At 40.2% G+C, this 26472-nt stretch overlaps 3 protein-coding genes across 9 annotated transcripts in view; all 3 read left to right on the top strand.

Moving 5' to 3' along the window:
- The window catches only part of LOC107227821 (angiopoietin-2), a 67723-nt gene extending 66236 nt beyond the window's left edge, over positions 1-1487 (top strand). For all 7 annotated transcript variants that reach the window (XM_046731246.1, XM_046731243.1, XM_015669079.2 and 4 more), the window contains exon 11: positions 74-1487. In XM_046731246.1, the coding sequence (XP_046587202.1) occupies positions 74-165 (92 nt within the window). In that variant the 3' untranslated portion in view covers positions 166-1487. The remainder of the gene's footprint in view (positions 1-73) is intronic.
- Positions 1488-4513: 3026 nt separating this feature from the next.
- Positions 4514-11563, top strand: LOC107227823. Its single transcript, XM_015669083.2, has 4 exons — positions 4514-4712; positions 5438-6590; positions 6706-8985; positions 9146-11563. Exons 2-4 carry the CDS (start codon positions 5643-5645, stop codon positions 9293-9295), a joined length of 3378 nt encoding a protein of 1125 aa, XP_015524569.2. The 5' UTR covers positions 4514-4712; positions 5438-5642; the 3' UTR covers positions 9296-11563.
- A 5679-nt stretch (positions 11564-17242) lies between these two features.
- LOC107220782 lies at positions 17243-26394 on the top strand. Its single transcript, XM_015659511.2, has 3 exons — positions 17243-17394; positions 22272-22484; positions 25164-26394. Exons 2-3 carry the CDS (start codon positions 22304-22306, stop codon positions 25862-25864), a joined length of 882 nt encoding a protein of 293 aa, XP_015514997.2. The 5' UTR covers positions 17243-17394; positions 22272-22303; the 3' UTR covers positions 25865-26394.
- The last annotated feature ends 78 nt before the right edge of the window (positions 26395-26472 follow it).

Here is a 26472-nt window from a genome sequence, read left to right as displayed (position 1 = left end):
CGTTTCACACCTGTCTTATCATTCGATTATAGTATGTGTGTTATTTATTTGCGCCATTTCAATTTTGTCCCAGGAATTGTTTGGTTCCGTTGGAGAGGCTGGGACTACACCCTGAAGAAGGCGTTGATGATGATCAAGCCGAAGGGACCGATGCCCGTAGTTTAGACGGTGATTTGAATCTATAGCAACGCCCTTGATAAGATAATTTTTGGGTAAATTAATGCTTAGACGATGTTATAAGCGGCGGTCGCCGACGTCGTGGTTGTTATTGGAGAAAGTGTAAGTCAAGCATCGGTATAACTCGTTATTCTGTACGTCATTTGGTGGATATTATTTTCTGGTAATTTCTTTTACGGAAAACTTTGTTCTCAAATTTGGGAAAATCTCTCTCGTCAAATATGCTCACCTAATTTGGCAAGTCCCGATCTTCACACTCTGTAAATGGATTCTGAGCGGTGCAATGTATTATTTGAGAAAAATTTGAGTATGATATTGAATTCAGAGATTTTTTAGAAATTATCGACTCTTTGAGATTGCGTCACTTTCTCCCATTAATTCGTCCCTTCAATAACAAAATATATTTACATCGTATGAGAATTTTTCCTTTTTGTGAAAATCTTGGTTCAGCAATTACTGATAATCTCTGATTTTGTCTGTATTTTGTAATACTCTGAAAAGTACCGATTGAAAAAATAATTTAAAAATTTCAAGAAAAAAACAGCATACTTAATTACTGACTAGAATTTCCACCAGAGACTCGCGGAATAAAGTTTCGGCGAATAAAAGAGCTTGTTACGTTGTGGCACGGGTATAGGTTATACATATAGGCGGTCACGGCAAACGAGATCATGATTGATTTTCTATTTGGTTTCGCCGTACACCGCTACTTTCCAAGCTAAAGTAATTAATCACTGGCGTCTAAAAAATTGACCATTACTCTTGCCTGGCTTGGTACAGTAGGGGAAAATTAACCAAGAGTTGACCAAACAATGGCTTCAAGATCCGATAAATTCTCAATCATTGCTTTTACAGGTTCCAGTGTAAGCCAGTGTAAAGTAAGTATATATACATGTATATGTGTATGCATCCACGCAAATATACATGTGTGTGTACGTACGGATCAGAAACGGCAACTGATCACTGCAAACATTCCATCTATTCTCCGATTCCCTACCCTGTATATTTATTATCGTCTCACACCATCGTAAAATTATAGATTTTAAGTTTCAAACACCCACGTGTGATTGTATTACGGTTTACAGTAAATTATTGTTTAATATTAGACAGCGAAAATTTCTCTCGGCACTATTTTAACACGTATAATATACGGGATGAGTTATCCTAATCCTGATCAGAAACCGCGCGTCTGCAATTACTGATTAACATTCCGCCAACTTACGCATTTGGTTCTCGTAACGGATCATCGTATTCAATGCTGAAAGAAGATGTTGTTTATTTACGTTATCATCGCTCGATAATGGAGCGACGAAAAAGAAAATAGCCTTAAAACGTAAACGAGATGATGATCGCGTTAATTGATTTCTATACGTGCTTCGTTAAAAAATTTCGCTGAAAAATTGTTTTACTCTTTTACTTTGGACTTTTGTAGCTCTCTCCTAACATTTTTCACACGCATTTCACCAGCAACCTGCAGTCCAATCTCGTTAATGACATTGTAATAGGCTTATGTCAATATAACGTCAAATTATGTAAACGAGAAAACGCAATTTTAGTTATTTTTTCATCGTATGTTATACTCCACGATGAAAGCTATAAATTAAAAGTTGAAATAATACAGATTACGACAGGCTAATGTCCGAGCTATTCTATAAGATTGTCGCAAAAAACACATCGGTTGCTATTCTAAACTGCGAGAAATATCATTGAAGGCTTAATTTCGATTGAATATTGGAAGCAGAGGATTTATTGTACGGACGTTAAACCAAATTTGCATATCTGTCTCCGTTAATAACGTTTCATTAAAATTTTTGTAAAAGATTTCTTCTCTCGGAATATACACTCGTCGTGCAGTTAGCCAGTCAGATGCTGTGTGAGTGTGGGCGGAATTATATATATTGATGCATACCTTTATGATTATAACTTTCAACACACTCGGTGCCCTTCGACCTTTTGAATTATTAATGCATGTGAATAATGGCGAATGGTAGATAATTTTGAAGTTAACGATTGGCGGATATTGTGTTAAGCTGTATGTTAAATTAAACTAACAACAAGTGTGTGCAGGTCGTATACTAATGGAATTGCGAGCTTGAACGCTACGGTCTCCGAATCCGACCTGAAAAATAGTTTTAAAAAAACGATCCGGGGAAGACTTCAAAAGTATTGTGTAGCGGCGTTAGAAAAACTATCAGAACATTCCTCTATGACACTTTTACATAAAGTGTCACATGGTTAGTTAATTTCAGCTCAAAATTCGCTGTATAATAAGATGTTGCCGTTCCGTGTAGAAATTTCGTATTCAATGCTAGAAAAAGATGTTGTTAAATTACATTCTGCGTAGTATATTATATGTTAATTTATTATTATTGTCATTGTTATTATAATTATCCAAAAATTATTAGGAACAGCACGATTCGATTTAAAGATTTCTGATTATCCTCTGAAAATTTTTTTTGGCCGCATATCGTGAATATTTATCTATTCTTATAATAGATCGAGAATAATCTGCAGCTAACGAACAAATATCTTACATAAAGCGGTTATAAAAATTTTTTGTACAAGGAGTTATTACTTCAATATCTAACACCTAATTTATCCCAGGCTTTGTGTAATACGTTTGAATTTAAAAAAATACAGCATTTTTTTTCTTTTTTTTTTTTTTATCCACACACATGACGAATATCGGCCCGTTCTTAAAAGGCCAAAACGAGATTGGTTGGCGATATGAAAAGAGTTGATAAATATACAACTCTAATACTAATTGAATGAACATATAGTATACCTATTAATAACTGAGTAAGTAATTATATATTGTAAATAAAGTGACACACCCAATATTATTAATGTTACTATGTATAATGTATAATATATCGATAATAATACATATTTGTAATAAGTTGTAAAAAGACCTCGAATAAATATATGTTTTGTAAAATAGTAAACATGTTCTAGCTCTTACAAAACGAAATTGTCGGGAGAAATGAACTGTTTTCGAACAAACGGGCGTAGTTAACATAATAAGTAATGTGGCTCTGAGAGTTGAAAAATTCTAGATCGATTTAGATAAATTATGTTATGTACGATATAAAAAATGTCTTGCAAACCGTTAAATTGTCAATTCAGTCCGTTGAATTGACAAACTGGGAAAATGATATGATGAAAAATAACTTTTATAAAACAATATGACTTTTACACAACATCTTTAAATATCATCTGCCATCAAATGGTACAGTCGTCCAATATCTCCGGCCGCAACGATGACCGGGTGTAGGTAACACGTATACCTGTTGTTTTACAATTACATTGCAATCAATAAAAAATGACTACAAATGTATGAAAAGCAACACAGTTGTGTCACACGATCCGATCCTTCAATAAACAATGCTGCACAAGTTACGAATCAGTTATAAAACAGATAAGGTGTACTGAAAACTATTACTTTAGCCCTTATAAGTCATACTTTGATTTAGTTTTTTTTTTTTTTTTTGCGCATTCTTGAAAATTGGGACCGTGCATAAATTTATGTGAGATACCCGAGAGCTCGCAGGTAGTATTCGTTGTCTGGGCCTTTCCTGGAAGGGAAGGGGCGGGAGGTTCGGATCATCGGGGTTTTAGTTTTCAAATGCATATTGCAGGGTTCTCATCCTTCGAATGGGAAATACTTTTGCAAGAAATTTCTCGATCATTCTCAGATCGCACGTTCACGGCATTTGCAACCGTGTTACGTTGCCGGGAGAAGTGCTGAAAGTCAAGTGCATTCACTGGACTGCGTATGTCCATATAAATTCATTCTCGAATAACATGCCATGACTGAATGCAGCGGCGATCCCTTCCCTTTTGAACGATCAGTGATTCTCAACTCAGCTCTGTCGATGCGGAAAAGTTGAGCAACAGGTGCCAGAGGAATATTCGCAGTATACGTCCACCCGGATTCCTAGCATCAAAAATTTCCGATCGAGCAATGATAGATGCTGCATGGCGTACAGTAGCGTCAGAAAATTCCCATAGTTCATACATTTTTCACGTTACAATTGTATGAATTGCATTTCAGTCTTATCCGCAGGACAGCCGGAAACGTGCGTAAGGTGGCAGGTTTCGTTCCGTCAAGTAGGAAACAATAAAACAATTACTAATCCGATAGTATATGTAAAAATAGTGGAAAATCAAGAAATTTGCGAATGATAAGTCGGTCGCGTGAAACACACGTCACGTCGTTGATGCGAAGCTTATATTCGACAGTTTTAATCATCGGGATTCCGGTATCTATAGTATTAAACTATCGGAACGCCATCTGTGCAGCACGCCGCTGAACTAGGATAATACGTGTCGGGGGCCGGGGAAACGAGTTTCGTTGCATAGGACGCAACGAACGCCTGGAGCAAATGGTGGTGCGTTCGGTTAACGAGGAGTGTTTCAGTTGTGTTTCAAGAGACTATTAATCAGTGGTAAGAGCAATATTATCGTCGATTCGTTGCTGCTGTGTAATCGCGACGTTTCGAGCTGTCGGCGAGTTTGCAATGCGACTCCATCACGTGAGTACACGCGACATAACGTACATACGTATGACTTCTATCCAACCCGCGCGGAGCTTTCTAACACCATAAAACACAACCTCGTCCTTCTTCCTCTCACAATAACTAGCCGCCTGTTGCGTCGCGCTCTACCAAACTCGCTGGGCTGGACAGTGAAATTGGTTTACTTGTTTCAATGCCTATTCTACGTGGGAGTGACAAATTTTTATATATCGTCGGTTCCTAACCATATTTTCTAGCCAAATTCCTTAATCTAAATTTAATATTTATTCAATAAACCAATTGCGATACTCCTTTAATCTAAAAGTTCACCAAGTCAGGCTGGTGTCTACTAACAATAGGTTTTTGTCTACTGTAAGGATGCTCCACCCACTTTATTCTCTATGCATTGCCTTACTTGTCGCTGCTCTTTCGAATAAACTATTTAGTTCGGTTGCTTTAATATTACAGTGAGAGAAAACACGTGTTTTGGAATTCATGGTAGAATGAAGTGAATTTTTGAGTGGGATACAATAATTATATTTCCTGGTACTCTGATTTATCTTGGGGTAGCTGCACGGTAGCAACGACCTACGGGTCATTGCCTGGCTCTTATTTCTCTCCCGAGTATTTTGTTATCGGTTCATATGCTGATAATAAATCCTGAATTATATATTGACACTTGATATGATCCTTACAACATTTGCTCATATGACCTGTGTGTTTTCTTTTTTTCTCTTTTACAGATGACTGCCATATCGTGAAAAAAATCCTGTTTGTCACAATGAAGCGACAAACAGTTTAAACACAATGTTCATACACTTATTATCTTTTATAATATAATTAGAATGAACAATTTCATCGCAAAAACAAATTGAATTAGCTAAAATACCATTTCAACAATCAAAACAAAGAAAAATAATCACTCTCGGTCAAAACATTGTATTCACGATGTACAAAGATAGAAACTTGATGAAATCCTCCGAGTTGGATGGCAATTCCGAAGACGATTTTGATTTTTGTAATACTGAAACTGGTCAAAAATTTACTATAAAATGGAGTCCGACCGAAGACATCAGGCATATATCTAAGCATCGATTCGGCAGCACGAGATTACTTAGCAGATCAGTCCCAAGAAGAAAGCGTAGTTTATTTCAATATAGAATAAATAGGTCGTTAAATTTTGAAATCGGCGCGCCTAGGCGTGACACGGTATTTAAATCACCAAACTTTGATTCAGATGAAAGTCCGATTTGTAATGAGAAATACTTGACCAGATCTGCCAAAATATTACGATCGTTAAATATAAACTACAGTCCTTCGAACAAAAGAACAACGAAAATAAATAAGGCTTTAAACTTTGACTTAAGTCCGACTCCGACAAAAATTTTTAATTCAGCTGAGAATCTTTGCAAAAAAGAGTCTCCAAACTTTGATTCCAATCTAAGCAAAACTTCAAAGATCAACAAAACATTGAACTTTAGCTCCAGTTCGAACAGCTCTAATTTGAGTAGCTGTTTAGGTACATCGATTGATTCAATTGATGAAAATCAAAATCAAACTCCATCTCATCGAAACAGAAAAGTAAAAAAGTCACTGAACTATCTTACACCGAGTCCAAAACCTAATGCAAACTTGCCTAGGTCTGTAAACAAAACTCCAATGTCTCGTGAAGAATTTATAAACAATCTCAAACATAATGCTGAAACTCCCGACTTCCACATTGCCAAACAGAGTGTGAAAAAATCAAAGCAGTACGACAGAATGAGCGTCAGCACTCCAAGGAACTTGTTCCAAGATTTTGAAGACGACGATAAAGATGTGAGACCGACTACACCGGAAAATATTGTACAGTTTGTACCAGAGAGTATGAGCGCTATCAAAAAGAGCCACAAAAAGGTATCTCAGAAATGACTGTATTTTAATTCTAATTACCTTACCTTACCTTAAAATAATAGTTGTTGACATTGTTATTCACAAACTTTATTTGATCCGAAAATTACTTATGTTGCAGGAACGGCAGAGTTATCGTTCGGAAAAGTTGTATGCGCGCCAATTAATAGAGAATTGTCTAAAGACAGAAAATAAATCAGAAGATTCTATTATGTTGACACACTCGGATGAGAGACCTGCCACTCCAATTACAAATGATTCTTATCCAAGTCCGAATTATAGTGTCGGCTCTATTAAACAATCTCACAAGAAAGATAAAAGCAAAAAAAGAACCATTATTAACCACTCAGAAGATGAAATATCCGACTCGGGATCGATATTTGATTACACAGAAATGCAGGAAAATAAACCAATCGTTGAGAGTGAAATTTTAAATAGCTCCGAGAATAATTTGAGCCCTATCAGCAATACCAGCTCAGGTTTCGGAGTAATCCCATTTAAGCAGGAGGTCGACCAGAGATCAATGTGCCTGGATAACTCTATCGAAGACTTTTCTGGTCGTGGTTCAAGTTTTGATTATTCAGCAACGCCCGAAACCAAAGGTGAAACAAATATCGGTAATTTACCGTACAAAACTGATGTACAGGATAATTCGAGTCACAGTTCCCAAATTGCAGACAGAGAGCCACTCAAGTTATCATTTGACAAGTTAGAGTTAATTTCACCTGTAAAAGATGAGCAAGAGGCGGTACAGTCCTGCAGCCAGGCAGACAATGAGAATGCTAAGCGATCAGTGACACCTGAGAATGTGGTTAATATATTGGACCAAATAATGACAGATTCAATAAAGAAATCGCATAAGAAAATAAAAGATAAGAAGAAGAAGATCTTATTTAAGCCTCATGCATCTGTACATAACGTTTTAGTAGAATCACCGTCACCTGATAACAGCCAACAACTTCAACCGTCAAGTCCTACAAGCAATCTGAATAGTTCTGAAAGCGTTGTCAGAGCTGTTACGCCAGAGAACGTCAATTCAAGTAGATTGTTAATGGGACAATATAGCTCTGTAAAGAAGTCACACAAAAAGAATAAACACCAAAAAATTGTTACTGAATTTGCCAAACGTCACAAATATTTCAATAGTGACACCCAGCAAAAAACTTCGGACGACGCATGCCTCATTAGCGGTATTGAAACTTTACCTCTATCTTGTGATAGTTTTGCATCCAGTGCATCGAAGAAACACAAGTCAATGTCTGACGAATCTGTGATGAGATCTGCATCTGCGACTGAAAGTGAGGCAAGCTCTGCCACACCTGACAAGTTATTAGCTATTGATCGTTCCATTGAATTATCTATATCTGATAGATCTCCATTGGATAGATCTAGTCCGAATAAAAGAAAAAAATCTTTACTGATAAATGAGACTGGAATAAGCAACTCATCAGGTGATTCGTGTCATATTGAATCTTTGTCGATGGAATATGAGAGTGCTGAAGAAGAGTTTAAAATTTTCACACCAATAAAAAAGCGGAGATCTTTGCTAAGACCGACCGATTCTGAAACTATTCCCAAGACAAGCGCCGAAATGAAGCAATCAAATTCTTTGGAATGTTCAGGGGACAAAAACTTGTCAACGGAAGATGGAAGCTTTAAATCTGTGGAAAATGGTTTCGATACTCCCAATCACGAGAAAGACTCTCCGGTTGTTACACAGAGTAATTCTGAGTCTCAAATTAGTGGAGAAGGTTGCGATGGTGAAAATTCAAATGGTCCATCTACCCCAAAAAATCGTTTCACCTCAGAATTAATTTTTGATATTAATTCGATAAAAAAATCCCACAAAAAAGACAAAAAAAGCAGTAGATTGAGAAGAAACTTGAATGTTGACAGTGAAAAGAACGATTTTCATCTCATAGAAACTAAAACATCAGTTGAAGATGAAAAACCATTCGTCAGCTTTCAAACTATAAAACACAATGAATTGATCTTGGAGAATGAGTTTGAAAATCCCAAACCATCGACCAGCCTTGGCTGCACTTTGACTACAACCCCTCCGAATTGTTCAAGAATAATAAGCTTCTTAAAGCTACGCCAAGCAGACTCTATTAAACGATCTCATAAGAAAATTCGTGAACAAAGAAGACAATGTACAATTAATAAAGATCCGGACTTGTCAGACGATGGATCGCTATTCGATAGTAGCGACAGAATTGACGTAAACGGTGCTAACGACTCGATTGATATTTTGGAAGGGGAAAATGAAACAAGTTTGAGATCTAAAACAGCATCTGCTAATCCAAATGACGAGGGTGCTCCTGAAGATTTGGTTCACACTCCACCTAATAAATCGAATATGTTGATACAAATTGAATCGATAAAGAAGTCGCACAAGAAGGTAATCATATGTTACAATTTTATTACTCTCTCTATAGTTTTATTAGAATTAGTTGCACATTGCTTCTCACTTCAATACATTTACAGTCATTTTCAATTGAAACCTAGTCTTTTAGACTGATAATGGTTTAAATCATTGTCGTTTTTTTTTTTTTATTCAGGATCGTGAATTTAAACGCTCAATCACAAACGCAGTAAATCCAGAACTTTCCGATGACGGATCAATCTGTGATCCGAATGAAAAAATTGACGAATCGGTCAGTGACATAAATGAAATCCAAGCCAGCAGGGACGCTTCGCCATCAAATTGAATTTGCAACAGAAGAAATATCCCAATCAAGATCAATGCCTTACCTACGAATAAATTTGACAAAAAATGATTGTTTTCTTACACACTTATATCGTAATTAAAAAAGTTTATATTGGGAAATATCGCAATTTTCCCGGGTTATACACCTGTTGTAATCAAAGTTCCGAATTTCTCTCAAATTTCAGTTTCGTTATGGGAAATTTATTCAACCATACAAACATTTGGGTAGCGTGATTATTAATTTTTGTCTTTATCAATTATAATTATGTTTATGTTTATTTTTAGTTTTGTTTATTTGTTAACGTCATTGATGAAAGTATTCTTGATACAGCACTTTTGCTCGATTAGCTCACAATCAGTTATTTTTTTTGTGTAAACTTGTCTGGCAGGGTATTGATTGACATTCGAATTTAGCCAATCACTACCACGCAACAAACCGTAATGAGACGATCGAATATTTCCATCAGTAGTCGCAGGTATGGTTAACATATTGGAAATCAATTTGGTAAGTTTGGTGGGAATTGACAATTAATCTATTATTGGGCCTGTTCCTGTATGCCAAACTGCATCAATGTGATACAAAAGACATATTTCATTACCATCAATCGTTAGGTGCTTGTAGATTTCACTGAAATAATAACTCAATGGTTCAACGAAATCTACAATGTTTTTCGATTCTGCGAAGAGTGACCAAACTGCTATTTGATTGTTTAATGAATTTTTGAGCCTTAACGAACACGAAACACCCGATGGAATTATCAGAATAGTGAGAGCGCACTTATGAAAAATACTTTCTGACCAATGTCAGATTTATAATTTAAACTATATCTTACTCTGTGGCGTCTATTGAAAGTTACAGTGTATACATACATATACATACATACTGAATAATTTCGTTGAAACTTCTAGTATATTGTACGTATGTATATGTATACACACGCCGATATATAAGAATGTGTACAAAGCTTGTTGTCGTACACACATTTTACTGGTGCCGCATAGTAAATTAAGTTCTCACTGGCGTTATAATGGTTATCGCTCCATTTATTAAAATATATTTCAATGTTACTAATATTCATGTATACAATTTTTAGTTAATTGAATATTGTTTATTTTTCGGCAAAAGTTGCGTTAAAACGTGAAACGTATCGTTATTTAAGTTTAACATTCATGATTGTATTGCATTATTTAAACTACGGTTGCTTTTATGTGTTACGTAATTCGTCGCATCGAATTTTGCAAAGTCCTAGTATAATTGTGATATGTAAATAGGTATTATAAAATATGAAACAATCCATATATTTTTATTGTAAGAAATCGCATTCCCGGGCGACGAGACGTTAAGCGATGTCCAAAGTTTTATTACGATTCAATCAACCGGAAAATTGTTCTTGTTGACTTTGGAACCTCGAGAATGATTTTTCAGGACATAATTATGATTGTGTTAAAATAATTATACTATTCTTGAATCGTTCAGCAGCGTCTAGTTGCCCGGGTTTCCACGGAGGAAAGAAGACAACGTATATTGTCTATTGTAAAGAGCGATTTTCAAATTATTGTTATACAAATGGGTCGAGGTAAATTACTCTATAGCTAACTGTTGTTGTCAATTTAAATATGATATAATGCATAATTGAATTTAACACACTGTAGAATTCTAACATGCGATAAAAATGTATATGTTAAAATTAGGAATCTACGTTTAGGACGCATGAACGGCTGATGACATTACCTCTATGTGTATCTTAGTTTAAATTTGACGTTGTATTGGTTCAATTTTTTAACATTTTAAGATTGGACCGCAATAGCGATGTTCCACTATTGAAATAGAACTTTTTCACTTTTAGGTCATATTCTGCACGTCCGCTAACCACTAATGTCATCAGCGCGTTGAAAGATGTGTAACATGAACGTCAATAAATTTCAATTGACGGCCGCTCTCTTTCCTTGCCGATATCCTAACAATATGACAGCATTTAAACGGTGGAGAGTCGATCAAGGCCATTGCAGATCTCCTTGGTTTTTTTTGTTCATTTTTTTTTTGTCTTTCTGTACCATCAGTGCCGCGTTTACACAATTCATGATAAATATTGAAAAAAAACCGTCCAATTAGCTGACTCAAACTCACTTATTTCCTACACAAAATGGCTGAAAGCCCTTACACAGCTTATCCTACTATAGCCCAAAATTGGACAATGTATTTTTATGATCAAGCAACGACAATGAGCATGGTCATGAATAAAAAAAAAAAAAGAAACGTGGCGCCTGTGGTTATCGCAGTCAGCAGAATTATAAGTTTTCGGCAAACCCAAAGAACACAGTAATTTTATTGAAACGGTAGAATTCTGATGAACATCGACCGCTTGAGTGAAATTTCTTTGTAAAAATAAGCTGACAAGTTGTAATTGAATGAAAAAAAAATGATATGTTATGCTTCTTCAACGTTTGTTGTTCGTACAGTTTATCGAATTTCAATCAACTAAATGTGTAAGATTTATGTGATTGTTAATTATTTCAGTCGAAATTCTTGCCACATCCGTAATCGCTTAAACATAGTAAGATACCTTGATCCTACTTTTTATTTAGAAATTGGATTATCGTTTTATTAAATTCAGCGCGACCAAATTTGCTTGAGGTAATGGTTTTTTCTCTTTCGATACCTGGTATGTTTTCAAATTTATCTTCACTATAGAAGCAATAAATCGGATTCCTCCGCTCAACACGTCACTTCCTAGTTAGGAAGCTTGAAAACTGGACAAGCACAGTGAACAGTCGCGTCTGCTTCGCGATACCGAATTTCATCAGAACTAGCCAGTCAGTGTAACCATACCCACCCATTGTGCCTGCGTATAAAGTTGCCCGGCTTTGATCTGTGCGGGCAGTTGTTGAAAACCAGCCATACGCTGCAGCGTTACCTACACAATTATTTCTTAACTAATGTTAACAAAGATGATATTCCTATAGTCCTCAGAAGGAGTGTATTAAATAATTGTTATATACGGAATAATAATGATTGAAATGTATGTTACGAGCACAGAGAGAATATTAGATCTTATATTTATTCTGACGGTTTAGATAATCATCTTGCGTTATGCGCGTTTTTCACCATGCGATCGTCTTGGAGTAAAATTATGTTACGGAACAAAATTCCTTGCAGCAGTGTGAGAGTTTTGTTAATTTGTCAAAAAGACTGACTACGCAAATACATGGATTGTATTTATTACTAAAAAAATAATTAGAATATTGTGTGCAAAACTTTCAGTGCTGATTTCGAAGATTGTGAATTCTTCTTTTGACGACTGTATCGACTATTCCAATAAACTTTGTATGTTGTGAACTAATCTAGGATATATTGTACTTTCGTTATTTCGATTTCAACATTTAATTATTTTCCACTTTCCCCCTATCGATGACCGCGGAAATGAACGAAATACCTGCATTTTCAACATTGATGTGCAGGCTGTGAACATCAACGTATAATATCGTTTTCCAACACTTGCTTGAAAAATTTAACTAGACATCGCTCACTTTTCGCACTAGTAGCATAATGTACTATTTAGCAAAAAATTGTAACATTGTAATGAACACAGTTGTGTGCGATTACCCGTCAACCTGATTCATGTTTTTCAGAATATCTCCCACGTGTGTGTACTTAAATCAAAACCCCGCGTCCTTTGCTTACATCTAACAATTTTCTTAAGGGCTCTTACAGTAATGCTACAGCGTTCCGACTCAATTTTAGATACGACATTATAAATGTCTAAGCGATTTGGGTGTGACTGATCACTAACAAACATATTTTCCATACATTCATCCTCAATTAGTGTAATAAGTGCCTCATTTTCTCATTCATCGTCAGATTTTCCACTAGCTAGACCACGTCTCCAGGAAACTTGTATAGTCAGTCCCACTGCAGGCAACTTTTCGTGACTCCTAGAACATAGTGAATCAATGCATAAGCGTAGGCTGCATCTGTTCTATGGTGAAATGTATTTTCCAGCGGTTTGTCAAGGAACACGTTCAACAGGAAGATATATGTTTACTCGTCTTAGATTGTGAGAATGAAGGATTATCGATTGTCTGCTCTGCCGCCTGACCCGAATGAACTTTCAATAATGATTGATAATCGACATTTCATTGACAAAGTCACTGTTGTGCAATATGTATATGTCGGTGATGCTGATGTTCAACCATTAGTGAGTCTGAATTGAAACATTAACACGTATGATATCATTTTTATTGTAGTGTTTCCGTAACATATGTTTACTATTGGTTCCGTTCGGCAAAGCTCTATGAAGAAATTGTGAAAATCGGAAACTACGGATAAATTACTGGTGATGGATGGACACAGCATATTCGTGTGTGATTCGTAGAGACACATCGTTGGCCTTACATTATTTTTCATTCTCGGAGCCGAAATTTTTTTGTCTCGGATTCGATATTGATGACCCCTTTCTGGCTAATTGGACCTCCAGGAACTGAGGAAACGCATCGAAAAGAGCGTAGGACGAACAAGACAGAAATGGCGAATAAAATTCTTCGTTTTTCGGCTGTCACTTTTCATACAATGATCGCAGCGTATCGGGACTGCGCTCAATCGATTTCTCTGGCAAAATTACGTCGGAATAGTGCAAGAAAGAATTCATTCCAGCACTTTTCGAAATCGCGAAAATTTTCGCCAAAAATACAAAGGGGTTAGCCTTACTTTTTTCTTCATTTTTGGAGCCAAAAATTTGTGGTCTCAGATTCGACTTGTATGACTATTTCCTGGCTAATTGGACCCCCAGGAACTCAGAAAACGCAGCGAAAGGAGCGTGGGATCAACAGGGAAGAAGTTACGAAGCAAAAAGCACCTGCTGAAAAATGTCGAAAACACAGGTTCTGGTTTTTCGGCTGTAACTTTTGATCCGCTGCTCGCAGCGTATCGGGACTGCGCTCAATCGATTTCTCTGGCAAAATTACGTCGGAATAGTGCAAGAAAGAATTCATTCCAGCACTTTTCGAAATCGCGAAAATTTTCGCCAAAAATACAAAGGGGTTAGCCTTACTTTTTTCTTCATTTTTGGAGCCAAAAATTGGTGGTCTCAGATTCGACTTGTATGACTATTTCCTGGCTAATTGGACCCCCAGGAACTCAGAAAACGCAGCGAAAGGAGCGTGGGATCAACAGGGAAGAAGTTACGAAGCAAAAAGCACCTGCTGAAAAATGTCGAAAACACAGGTTCTGGTTTTTCGGCTGTAACTTTTGATCCGCTGCTCGCAGCGTATCGGGACTGCGCTCAATCGATTTGTCTCGCAAAATCGCGTCGGAATAGTGCAAGAAAGAATTCATCCAGCACTTTTCGAAATCGCGAAAATTTTCGCCAAAAATACAAAGGGGTTAGCCTTACTTTTTTCTTCATTTTTGGAGCCAAAAATTGGTGGTCTCAGATTCGACTTGTATGACTATTTCCTGGCTAATTGGACCCCCAGGAACTCAGAAAACGCAGCGAAAGGAGCGTGGGATCAACAGGGAAGAAGTTACGAAGCAAAAAGCACCTGCTGAAAAATGTCGAAAACACAGGTTCTGGTTTTTCGGCTGTAACTTTTGATCCGCTGCTCGCAGCGTATCGGGACTGCGCTCAATCGATTTGTCTCGCAAAATCGCGTCGGAATAGTGCAAGAAAGAATTCATCCAGCACTTTTCGAAATCGCGAAAATTTTCGCCAAAAATACAAAGGGGTTAGCCTTACTTTTTTCTTCATTTTTGGAGCCAAAAATTTGTGGTTTAAGATTCGACTTGTATGACTATTTCCTTGCTAATTGGACCCCCAGGAACTCAGAAAACGCAGCGAAAGGAGCGTGGGATCAACAGGAAAGAAGTTACGAATCAAAAAGCACCTGCTGAAAAATGTCGAAAACACAGGTTCTGGTTTTTCGGCTGTAACTTTTGATCCACTGCTCGCAGCGTATCGGGACTGCGCTCAATCGATTTCTCTGGCAAAATTACGTCGGAATAGTGCAAGAAAGAATTCATTCCAGCACTTTTCGAAATCGCGAAAATTTTCGCCAAAAATACAAAGGGGTTAGCCTTACTTTTTTCTTCATTTTTGGAGCCAAAAATTGGTGGTCTCAGATTCGACTTGTATGACTATTTCCTGGCTAATTGGACCCCCAGGAACTCAGAAAACGCAGCGAAAGGAGCGTGGGATCAACAGGGAAGAAGTTACGAAGCAAAAAGCACCTGCTGAAAAATGTCGAAAACACAGGTTCTGGTTTTTCGGCTGTAACTTTTGATCCGCTGCTCGCAGCGCATCGGGACTGCGCTCAATCGATTTCTCTGGCAAAATTACGTCGGAATAGTGCAAGAAAGAATTCATTCCAGCACTTTACAAGATCGCGAAAATTTTCGCCAAAAATACAAAGGGGTTACCTTTTCAGCAAAAAAACGTTTGCTCCGGAATTCATTTGTATGTCCTTGTTACAATCAATCGTACACCCAGGAACGCCGAAAATACACTAGAAATACCGTAGAAACACCAGCAGAAAAAAGCATAAAGGATACAAGGAAATTCATTAATTTATTGATTTTAGTACAGGTTACATGCAGTAGTAAAATTACAATATTATTCACATCGTATTCTTTAGAGGTATGTACATTGCACACATGTATAGCTCAGAACTTGAACTTGACAACATATACCTCACATCCATATAACCATTCACGCATTCTGCTCAAAGCAACTTATATTGTACTTCTCTTTCCTCATATTCTCTGTGTCTTCAACTTTATAATAACTACTATTAGGCAACCTGTTGAAGTACCGTACACTGTCACGCGAACACTTGTATTAGAATTAAGGCACATTGAATAAACTGTAACTGAACTGAAACAAAAACTTTGTCACTGTGAATTTATAATTTTCCTTTCCCATCCATCTGAAAACTCGGTAGGAATCGGATGCTTTTGGCTGCAATTCTGGATTTCTTGCGCGCAGCGTATTTGGACCGCGCCCAAACGATTCCTTCCGCAAATATACGTCGAAATAATGCATTCAAGAATCGATTCCAACATCATTCAGAATCGTCAAAATCACGGCATCCAGAACATCGTAGGACCCACAGCTAAGGAGTCGGACGTGCATATTCTCACTGTATGCTAGTGAGGCCTGTGTGTTTTTTCACGTGCATATCATTTTCAGTTATCATTTTTGATCATCCATCATGCATTCCGACGTATCTCATCTGATATAAGACGATTCAATAGCTTGCAGAATCAATGCTTTGTATCGAGCATTAGAATAGATATGAATTATGTGTCAGTTGTGGAAGCAGGTATCAGGAAGAATTTAAACAAGTTGTATTTCCGATGGTTATCCGATGTACTTTGTTCGTTATTCAAGAATGTCGCAGCGCTGCAATGCCGTCCAAACGCCTCCTTGTATTGTAATCCTCCCGCATTCAAGGAGTTAGTCATAAGTACAGTTTTAGCGAACGCTTCAACATGCAGTTTCATGTCATTAAACCAGAGTGCACCTATCCAGAGATCCTTAACCTAACTTATCCTTTCTCATAATAGCTACAACTATTTCACGTTCAATTTTTGTTACTGCACTTCCGAGAATTAGGCGACGAATTCGTGTTACTGAGTCCAATCGGATGGAGCCCACGAAACGAGGTTCACTCGTCGTGTACCAATATAGCGAACAGATCGAAGGTATGTGCAGAGTTACCTGAAACAAGATCTAAAATTAGTGCTTTCTACTCAAAACAAATCTCGAATTATCAGTAAAAATTGTTGATCATACAAGTGCCCCCCTCTCGCACACACGCACGCACGTACATACCTATATATACGATCGTGCACACTAATACGATTTACACGTCAAAACTGAAATCTCTGGATTTTTTCTACTCGTCCGAACTGGCCTCGAAATCAACATACGCCTACGCACGGAGCATAAAATACCCAGAATCGCGTGTAACGGAGGCCTCGCGACAGGGAGGGAAGGGGTAACCCTAAGGAGAGTGGGAAACGCCGGACGTCGAGACGCCCGATCAAGTCGTGCCGGTACCTCTGAAGACGTCGCACCTTGAGGAATACCCTGAAAATTAACTTAGGTACGATTTCTGTCTAGGCTTTTACTCTCCGCAAGTCCTCATAATTCACCCACCCATCCACCGTCCATCCACCCGCTGACTGTCTGTTGAAATTTAATTTACCACTTGCCAGCTTCGATTGATTTGGCTTCGCTCTTCGGACATACTAACCTTTGACACCGAAATCTAATGTAGTCGACAGATTCGCGATATAGACCAATTAGGTTAGCTCGCCAATTTTCGTGATTGACGCATAGAGGTGACCGACAAACGCGTGCTGACCTTAAGAACATCTCGCCTAGCTTTTCTCTTCTGGTCTCCTCAACTCTCGCAATTTCATCCTCATCCCCGTTCATACTGTTTCCTTGGAAGACCAAGGAAATTATCAAAGAAATTTAACGGAGTAATCCGCCTCCGTAATTGAATTTAGTAAAATCCGAATGTCAAAACCTGATACGGCCTTCATTACCTCGCCACCGACTAATACCGATGTTGCGAACTTTCCTGTACCCACGCAACACCAGCTCCGCAAGTATCAAATTCCGCTTAAAATATCTTGTCGACTTGGATTTATATTTAAAAAATCATTCGTACGAACGTCGAGTTGTGAGTTTGATATTACGCGTGGTATACAGCAGTCCGTCAATTTATATATACCTTTTCCTCGACGATATGTTCTCTTTTCCAGACGCTTTACGGAATTTAGCAAGTTTTTGAACCTCGGTTTCAACTCAATTTTCTCCTCGCCTACGGCTTCACTACGGTGGTATTGCACCCACTTATAAGCTCGTACGCAATCGGTTTCGCGCACGTGTCGGAGGCGATAAAGTAAGAGCTTCCATGCAAGTCGTCGGTTATTGAATCCAAAACGCGTGTGTATTCGAAATCTCCAGTATCCTGACATGCAAATAACAGGATAGCGCTAGCGCCTAGCTATCGCGTGACGTGGAGATCGAAATAAAAAAGCTTGGCGAGCCTCCAACGAGTACACGCAGTAGTAAAATAGATTAGCGCATTAGATAATTAGATTTTGTAATCGATATCACCGATTCTAAAACAATGTCTGCACCAGCTAAATTTGGACTCCCTCGCTCTCTTCTTGTCTGTTTCGACTCGGCTCCTCGTCGCTCTCGGGGTTTTCTTTACGTGCGCGTCGCCCGCGTACCTCTGGGTTCCTTAACTCGTTATGTAACGAAACTCCATCGACGTGCCCGCTCCTCGACTATTTCAATGTACTAGTACGAATTTCAATGACCGCGGGATGCCGCGACTCGTCGTATAGCTACGCAATTACGCCGGGTACCTGCCTGGGTGAAATTAAACCTGTACGACAATTACGCGCATGCGAAAACGAAGAGGTGAAATAATGGCGCAAGTTATTACGGGATCGTTCGTGGGAGGGAAATTCTTATAATACATGTCTCGTCGCCGCGTCGACACGGTAACATTTATTCCGCGGGAATTTATTGTATTCATAGCTGCATAACGAACTATCGCTGCCAGATCGAAATACGCATGTAACAAGTCCTACCGATAGAGTACAAGGAGTGACTTACGTACGGACAATGCGCCACAAAATTTAATTATCATGATTGAATCTGTGGATGTAATCACGGATACATTAACAACAAAAACAACAACCACAACAACAACAACAACAACAACAACAACAACAACAACAATAATAATAGTAATAATAATAGTAATAATAATAATAATAATCTTGAAAAAGTCTTTAAGGCCGTTTGCGTCGCATCGCATAAATAATCACCGACTATTCTTAGCTACGAAGGAAGTAATATAAAATGAAAGGGATAACGAAAAAAAGATAACTCTGAGCGAAGTGTCGAGTACGTATAGCTATATTCGGCGACACAGCGAGAAGAGACAAAATATTATCTCACGGGTGTACCCGTCCAGACCTACATATACTGAAAAGTATACCGCGTGATATTTTTGAGACGTGACGCGGTAGACGGGGCGGTTTTTAATGGTTTCTTAGCATTCCATGCGGGCTTCCGGCCACCTCACAAATAACCGAGGACAGACAGACATCAAGGCTGGAAATCTAGTTTGACGTTACATACCGGCGTATGATTCACCCTGCATCGCAGATGCGTGGTCACTGGAGTAGGATGGCTTTGGTTCCTGCATCGGTGTTGGAATATTTTTCGCGTGTTGTAAGCTTTGAAAACAAATCCGACACAACGGGTCAATTTTACTGTGAAAAATGAGAACGATATTGAGGTACCTTGAGAATACCACAAATATTCGACACCCTCCGCAGATCGAAAATTGTGTGTGTATTGGAGTGAGGGGCATATTTCGTTGCTGGTCTCGCTTTGCTGGCGCGTCTAGATGCTAAATCGCGATGTCGCTCATCCGTTAAACGAGCGTTGCACGGGCCCCCCTCTGGGGTCCTAACTCCTAATGACTTGGCCTCGTGCGGGAGGCTACTTAATAATACGACGTCCCGGGAGCTGGCTGAAAAAGAGGTGACGCCGGCGATCCGTGTTTAAAGACTTCGAGAAAGAGAGCAGGACTAAAGAGCGAGGAGACGGACTCCGAGTATGGGATGTCCATCATTTATCCGTATCGGATGATTGTCGCCACGGAGCCATGAGTGACCCGCGTATTGTCTAGGTACTCGTTTACGTCCGTCTCAGCGCGCCTACCATATTATCCGGGGTAATTTTGGCCGTGATGCTTTCCGACGTAGCTCATACGCCTCAAGCTTACAAGCTGATCGTTGAGTAGGTGTCGGGAGTTATTAGTCACTATTTTCGTAACCTAGGATAAAACGATTGGTAGGATCGCTTGATCAGGCAAGTGGTGATTAGAAAAATGGACCCCGGAGCAAAGCCCGCGCTCCCCAAGTTCAGCTTTTTCGATTCTGCGTCGATAGAATCTCGGAACATTGCGACCCGAAGACACGATATACACGATATGGGTCGAGTGCAGACTTGCGTCAGGGTGAGCGTAAGGATTCCGGGTACGTGGCAGGAATGCGTTTACACCGAAATCTTGCCGATCCGTATATAAGGATGACGTATGTAGAGTTACGGAGAAAATCTGTGACGTCGAAGTCAAATTCAACCCTTGACTCCACCCCGCTGCCGCGGAGCGTTGACAGGGGATTTCATTTATCAAATACTGATTGCGCCGATTGTCAAACCCTGTTGCCAAGAGGTAAAAATAATCTTTGGTTTAGTTTCTAGCGCGTCGGTGACAAACGTCTCAAACTCCGCCGCTTCGTCGCCGCCAACTCGGCGCTCATATTCTTATTTTATTATTCCCCTTGTCGTCTATAAATCGAGACGTCGAATTTTTTCTATAATTAATCGTAGTGACGTCTGCGAATGCTCTTCCACTCGTGAAAATCAAAATTTTTACATCGTACGTTTCTCTAAGCAGCGATCCATCAATATTTATGAAAACTTTCTACTTTTGAGTACCTACTGCAAAGAGGAATCAATATTCTTTGACCATTGTTGACTTTTACTTACGTATAAGCAAAAACTGACTACGTCCAATCGAGAAAAAATGACAAACCAAAGCCCGTTGTTAGCTTCGATCTACGGGTAGGATGAAAATTGAAAAAAAAAATTATTATACAAATAAATTAGAAACGGCTAGAGCTGAAATTTTTTAAAAATTATCATCTTTGGTTCAATCCGAATTTTCTAGCCTTCCCTCCTGTACATCGAAAACACAGTGTTAATGAATGGTAAACGTTATTCGCACTTGAGAAAGCATGGCCAATCAAGTGCCGTAAAGATTAGTACCGAAATAGTTTAACGGTGCTTGAGATATGAAATATACGGAGTGCGGAACTGCAGAACTAATTTTTACCGCCTATAACTCGAGCTCCTCTGTACGAGGGTGCAGTTTTCAATCAATTTCCACTTTCTAGACGTCGAGAAGGGAGCCCAGTTTCCTACTAATAGAATGAAAACCGGCACCTCGCCGTCTAGTTTAATTTAAGATGATTGGGCTTTCGAAAGCAGAATGCTCTACGCACATTTTACACGACCCATGAGATCGGGACTCGGTCTCGTCAAACTACTGCGGTAAAAAAACGAAACCGCGTGGGTAATTTGATTGAATGCCAAGTGGTCAACTTGCGAGTGTTGCGCTACGCATGAAAACGTACGGCGTGTTTTCAAGATTCCCGCAAATGACGCATGCGGCACCAAGGCTCTCGTGTGTTACGCATGCCGCCGGTTAATTCGCTTTCCCGGTAGGAATTTCCCGAAGGAATCGAAAACTCGGATCTGCAACATCGCCCGCAGTCACCAGCCTTTGTCAAATCAGTTTCGGCCAGCCTGCCTGGTTCTTGCAGAGCTTGCTTTGGCCAGCCAAACCGCGCTCGGCTTGTGTGCGGCTGGTTCACGGGCGCCAAATTAGATTCGATCTATTTTCGACCGGGACATATAGTCGGTCGTTCCATTTTACAACTACTGGGCCACGCAACCACCGAAACAACTCTCCGCTTGCGTGAAAGAAACCGTTGCCTTTCCTCTCCCGCTTACAATTTGATGATATTCGCAAAATCACCCCGCTTCGTTTTCGCACACAGCTTTTACGAACTTCTCTGGTAATGCAAAAAGCGAGCTGCCGTTTTACAGCCAGAGATATTTTACCGTCTCAAGTTTTTCTCGCACCCGGAAATTCTCGATTAATCGTGCATTTTACGCGGCTTGAAAATGCATATTCAAAGTATGATCTATGCCGCTGTAAAAAATGTAGCGTCATACGACCAAGATAAGTCGAATTGTATTTGCTGATAAGGAAGGAAATTTCATTGCCTTGGCTTTATTCTTCAACTGTCGATCGGCGAAACTTTCGTACGGACCCATCGGCTGATTCTTACCTTAACACGAGTTCCTGATTTTCAGAAAAGAGCACCCGTCTACCTTAGGAAGCGAAGATGTCCAGGCCGATATTAAGCAGGCCACGCACCCGCGTCTACGGATGCAACTACGACAAGGGGGAATCCTACTACAAACCAATGGTCGACCACCTTGACCGAAAGTACAGCGGACGCCCCCTTTTCCCGGAAGCAAGAAGTTCCCTCGCCGACGAGATCGCAGCGCGTCGAAGCGACATCGGTAAAAGCTTCAGTCGTTTTCCAAAATGGTTTTGACCACTGGCACGCAAATTTTTCTTTCCCATTTGTGTGACGTTGCGCTCGAAAACACAGTCCCGCACATCGGCACGTGCCTCCCGCACGGTACTCTAATCATATTTATAATAATAAGTAAGGGAAAAGTAACAGCCAACACTTCGACACCTCAAACACCTTTGTATCGATGTATCGCCTGCCGTCTGTGTGTTCTACTGTAATATCCTCTTCTTCGGTTCCTTTTTCGTTTGAAATTCATAACTGCGTCACTCTTCACCTGACTTTATTTCTCCACTCTTCCCATTTTCTTTCAGTCGCAGTGCTTCGCACCTTAGATCAATATGTTTGTGAAATTGTGCCTCCGTGAAAAAGGTAGATTAAGATGAGAATCGATAGTTGAACCGCGAAGTGCACCGAAGAAGACGAGCATTCGCGTACTCGTAAAAGTTGAGACAACATACGCACATATTCACTGATCTCATCTCAATCTCTTCACGGCCGAGTCACGGTTCCTCGAAATGTAAATAGTTTGTTACGTTTCAATTTTCTCCCCCTGTCACGTTACCATTATCTCTATATGTTCTACACGCCGTTGTTCATAATCATTGTATTACCTGATTGTTGAATAAATGTTTGGTTTTCGAAGATTCTGACTTTAAATTGACTGAAGTCCAGTTGAACTTGTACGTTCGTTGCATGCTGCATCGTTTACATCGCATCGTGGTTGCAGGCTACTGCATCGGGACTCATCTTTGTGTTTCATCGGAATGTTACAGAAAAAGGAAGAACGAAACTTTCGTCGCTCGATTAGAGAACATTTTATCACTCGCAACTTGAAAAATAATCTTTCTTGATCTGATGTCAGTAAGCGGTTAGTACAGCTCCCGTATCACTGCTAAAAAATTCTGTATGGAACTTCCTACATTGTGCTGGAAGTTTTATTCGGATACGGAACAGCGAATTCACCGTGCATTTACCGTTTATGGAATTTACATATACAACAAATTTACTACACAAGTTACTAAATTCAAATGACCTTTTCTTATTTTCCTATAAATTTTTCGTGTAATCGAGAATTTTTATTGTATATTTAAGACAAGTTAATAGTAATTCACGACGCTGCACGGAATTTGTCACCTTACAAACTGATTTTGTAAATTGACAACTCTTTTGTACAGTAAACGTGTAGTAAATTCATAACGATTTAGCAAATTAACCGTTACGAAATAGCCGCCGTGAGAGAAAGAGGCGCACGTGAAGTTTCGGATCGCATTAGGCTTGACTTGCATCCGTCGCATTTGAAAAATATTCGTTTCCCAGATATAGTTCCATATCCTGGCACTTGAAGCATATCATCTCAACGGTTGTTATGCATTCCGAGTGAAAATTCACTGCAGCCATTCGTCCGCCGTTCGCTAGTGTTGGTTGGGATGAATAGAAGCATTACGTAGGTACGGTGCCGAGGGTTCTGCACGAATGCCGAGTAGTGCGAGTTTGTTTACTCTCTTGAAATAGAGCGAAGTGGGATTTTGCCCAAGGCGTCATGAACTGGGTGCCATCCAAAGCTGGCTCTGTTAGTTATATCCGCATATAACGAGGAGGACGACTATTTCACACCCATGGGTGTAAACGTGCGGCAAATTTATGACCTACTTCCATGACTTCAATGAAATTAATTGCTTCTGCAGTTCCGACGCAACTCGGCGTCGAAGTTCGTTGGTCTTTGAAACAGAGCTCTGCCAATCGCTGTGAGTTCGGTAGGACAGTTTCAGGGTACACAGTACGTGCAGTTTCCGGTGGGCCGTTGATCTAAAGGAATGGCTCTTTGCTGCTGAGAGAAAAAAAAAAAAAATTCATTTAAACTTTTAGATTTCGCTCGTTCCGCGAGACATTTATCCTGTGGCCTTGACCCAATTCAAATTGGCGGATCGGCCGTGAAAGGTTCCTTCGTGTCGAAAAATAAAAAGTAAGCGTTCTGCAAACCCAGTGAAGTTGGAGATTCTAAAAATGATTTCGAGACAACGTCACACTTGTCTCGCTATCCCAGGTTTCTGCTAAATATACTCTACCCTTTCCCGGTGGTTCGCTTTTTACCGCAGTGCCGCGGGTCATAACCGCTGCAGGTTTAAGGGGACTCATAACCCTCGGCGGCACGGAAAGCCTGGAGTTTTGGAGACGGTATTTAAGCTAAACAGCCGGTAACGCGCCAAAGCTGCCTATAAATGTCCTATATACCATGTCCTATAAATTCTGTTGGAAATAAAGCAAAAGCAATTATGTCGGTTGACAACCGCGTATTACCTGCACGGGTGGTTTTGGAATTTTCGCATTCCTGTATTCTGAAAACGACATCTTGAGAATTTTCAAATCCGTTCAGTGCAATTATTTTCTTTGCAAGCCAAAGGATTGGACGCAGTCAATTTCTTTTTTTTTTTACTTTTGATTTACTCGTCAAAATTGTTGTTCACACACAGCTAAGCCCTGTACCGAAAGTTGCACAGTCGAAGTCTCCCACTGTTTGAAACAAGACGAAGGACCCTCCCGCATGTGGCTTGAAAAGACAAAGTCTTGAGAACTCCCGACGGTTTCCGTATCGCCGATATTTCTGGGCTCCTGTAAATTAACCGGTTAAATCACACGCTCACTATATTTCGATCGGTTGCAGGCTCCCGCGATCTTGCTGGTTCCCGCAACGACTCCTTTGGGCGTGACCTTGACCTTGAATCCGAATTCCGTCCCCGCGCCCGACCCTCGAGCGAAGTGCTCATCGACGACGAAGACACGGTGTTCGACAGTCATGGTCAGCGGACGCGCCGCGATACCGCAAGCGATAATTTCGCAAGCGAGGTTGAGGCGACGACGCGTCGTTTCAAGGCACGCGTCGCGGCGCTGAGCTACGACGAGGACCTGGAGAACAACCGGCGCCCGAAATACGAGCCGGGCAGCAAGCTCTTCGAGTCTTTCGGCACCAGCGTCAAGGCGGAGTCGGATCGAGCCAGGGCGGCGATCGAGGACGCCGATACGGCGTTCAAGCGTCGCTCGAGGTTCCTCAGCGAAGACGTCGTCGCCGAGGAGAGGCCGGCCCTGACGAAATGGTCGAAGGTAGCCGGGCTCGACGAGGACGCCCCGAGCGCCGCGGCCACCAGAGCCAAGCAGACCCGAGCCCGTCTCAACGACCTGGAAACAGAGATGGAGGAAATCGCCGAGAGGCAAGCTAAGCGCGAACAGCGCAGCGCCGCCTTGCGCGCTTTCGTTAACGAGAACGCCGCCGCCAGCGAAAACTTGTCGAGCTCCTTCACCAGCAAGAAGGTCTCTTCCGTCCGCGCCGAGAGGGCCGAGAGGTCCGACAAGCACGTTTCCTTCTAGGCGAAGACCTCCGCTCCACCCCCGATAGCTTTCGAACCTGCGGGCATTGCGCGGAGAAGCGGAAGAATCCCGCCCGCCCCTTCTCTCTTACATTATAAATGTTCCTTGAAAACGGTCCTTTCTACGGATCGACGAACAGAGTCTTCCTCTTGGATTCGAAAGAACGCCGCACGAGATACGCGCGAAACGAGCGTGTTGCCAACGAATCGAACAGCTCCTACGAACGCCCGTCACTTCGTCTTTTTGCCCACCTCACTTTCGGAACCGTTTGGATTTTTTATCCGCTTCTGCAAGGCACGATCCTTTTTGCATTAGCTTTCGTGCGCTCTAATTCATTTTCTCATCTCTCTCTCTTCTTCTCTCTCGATGATTCTTTCTTCGCGTCATATACGAAATTCGTGCACGTAACGTCAAATCCGTTCTAGCGTAAAAATTCAAAAATATTATTGCTCTGTATGTACGTGTTCGCCATGTATTTTTTGAATGTATACAACTTACGTTCGGTGTCAATAAATTAATATGTTACCGTCTTCATTCGCATTTATTTACACAGAATTACGGACCGATACCAGATACTTCTGCAAATGTATAAATGTTACGTCGACAAA

This window comes from Neodiprion lecontei, chromosome 2, assembly GCF_021901455.1.
Source record: "Neodiprion lecontei isolate iyNeoLeco1 chromosome 2, iyNeoLeco1.1, whole genome shotgun sequence".
Taxonomy (NCBI): Eukaryota; Metazoa; Arthropoda; class Insecta; order Hymenoptera; family Diprionidae; genus Neodiprion; species Neodiprion lecontei.
This window is presented reverse-complemented; position numbering and strand designations above follow the sequence as displayed.

Bases quoted from the DNA above. Each gene is read 5' to 3' on its own strand.
- LOC107220782 (XM_015659511.2), top strand. From the start codon at position 22,304: ATGTCCAGGCCGATATTAAGCAGGCCACGCACCCGCGTCTACGGATGC. The intron at 22,485-25,163 runs GTAAAAGCTTCA...GATCGGTTGCAG, and splicing joins AGCGCGTCGAAGCGACATCG to GCTCCCGCGATCTTGCTGGT.
- LOC107227823 (XM_015669083.2), top strand. From the start codon at position 5,643: ATGTACAAAGATAGAAACTTGATGAAATCCTCCGAGTTGGATGGCAAT. The intron at 6,591-6,705 runs GTATCTCAGAAA...CTTATGTTGCAG, and splicing joins TCAAAAAGAGCCACAAAAAG to GAACGGCAGAGTTATCGTTC. The intron at 8,986-9,145 runs GTAATCATATGT...TTTTTTATTCAG, and splicing joins TAAAGAAGTCGCACAAGAAG to GATCGTGAATTTAAACGCTC.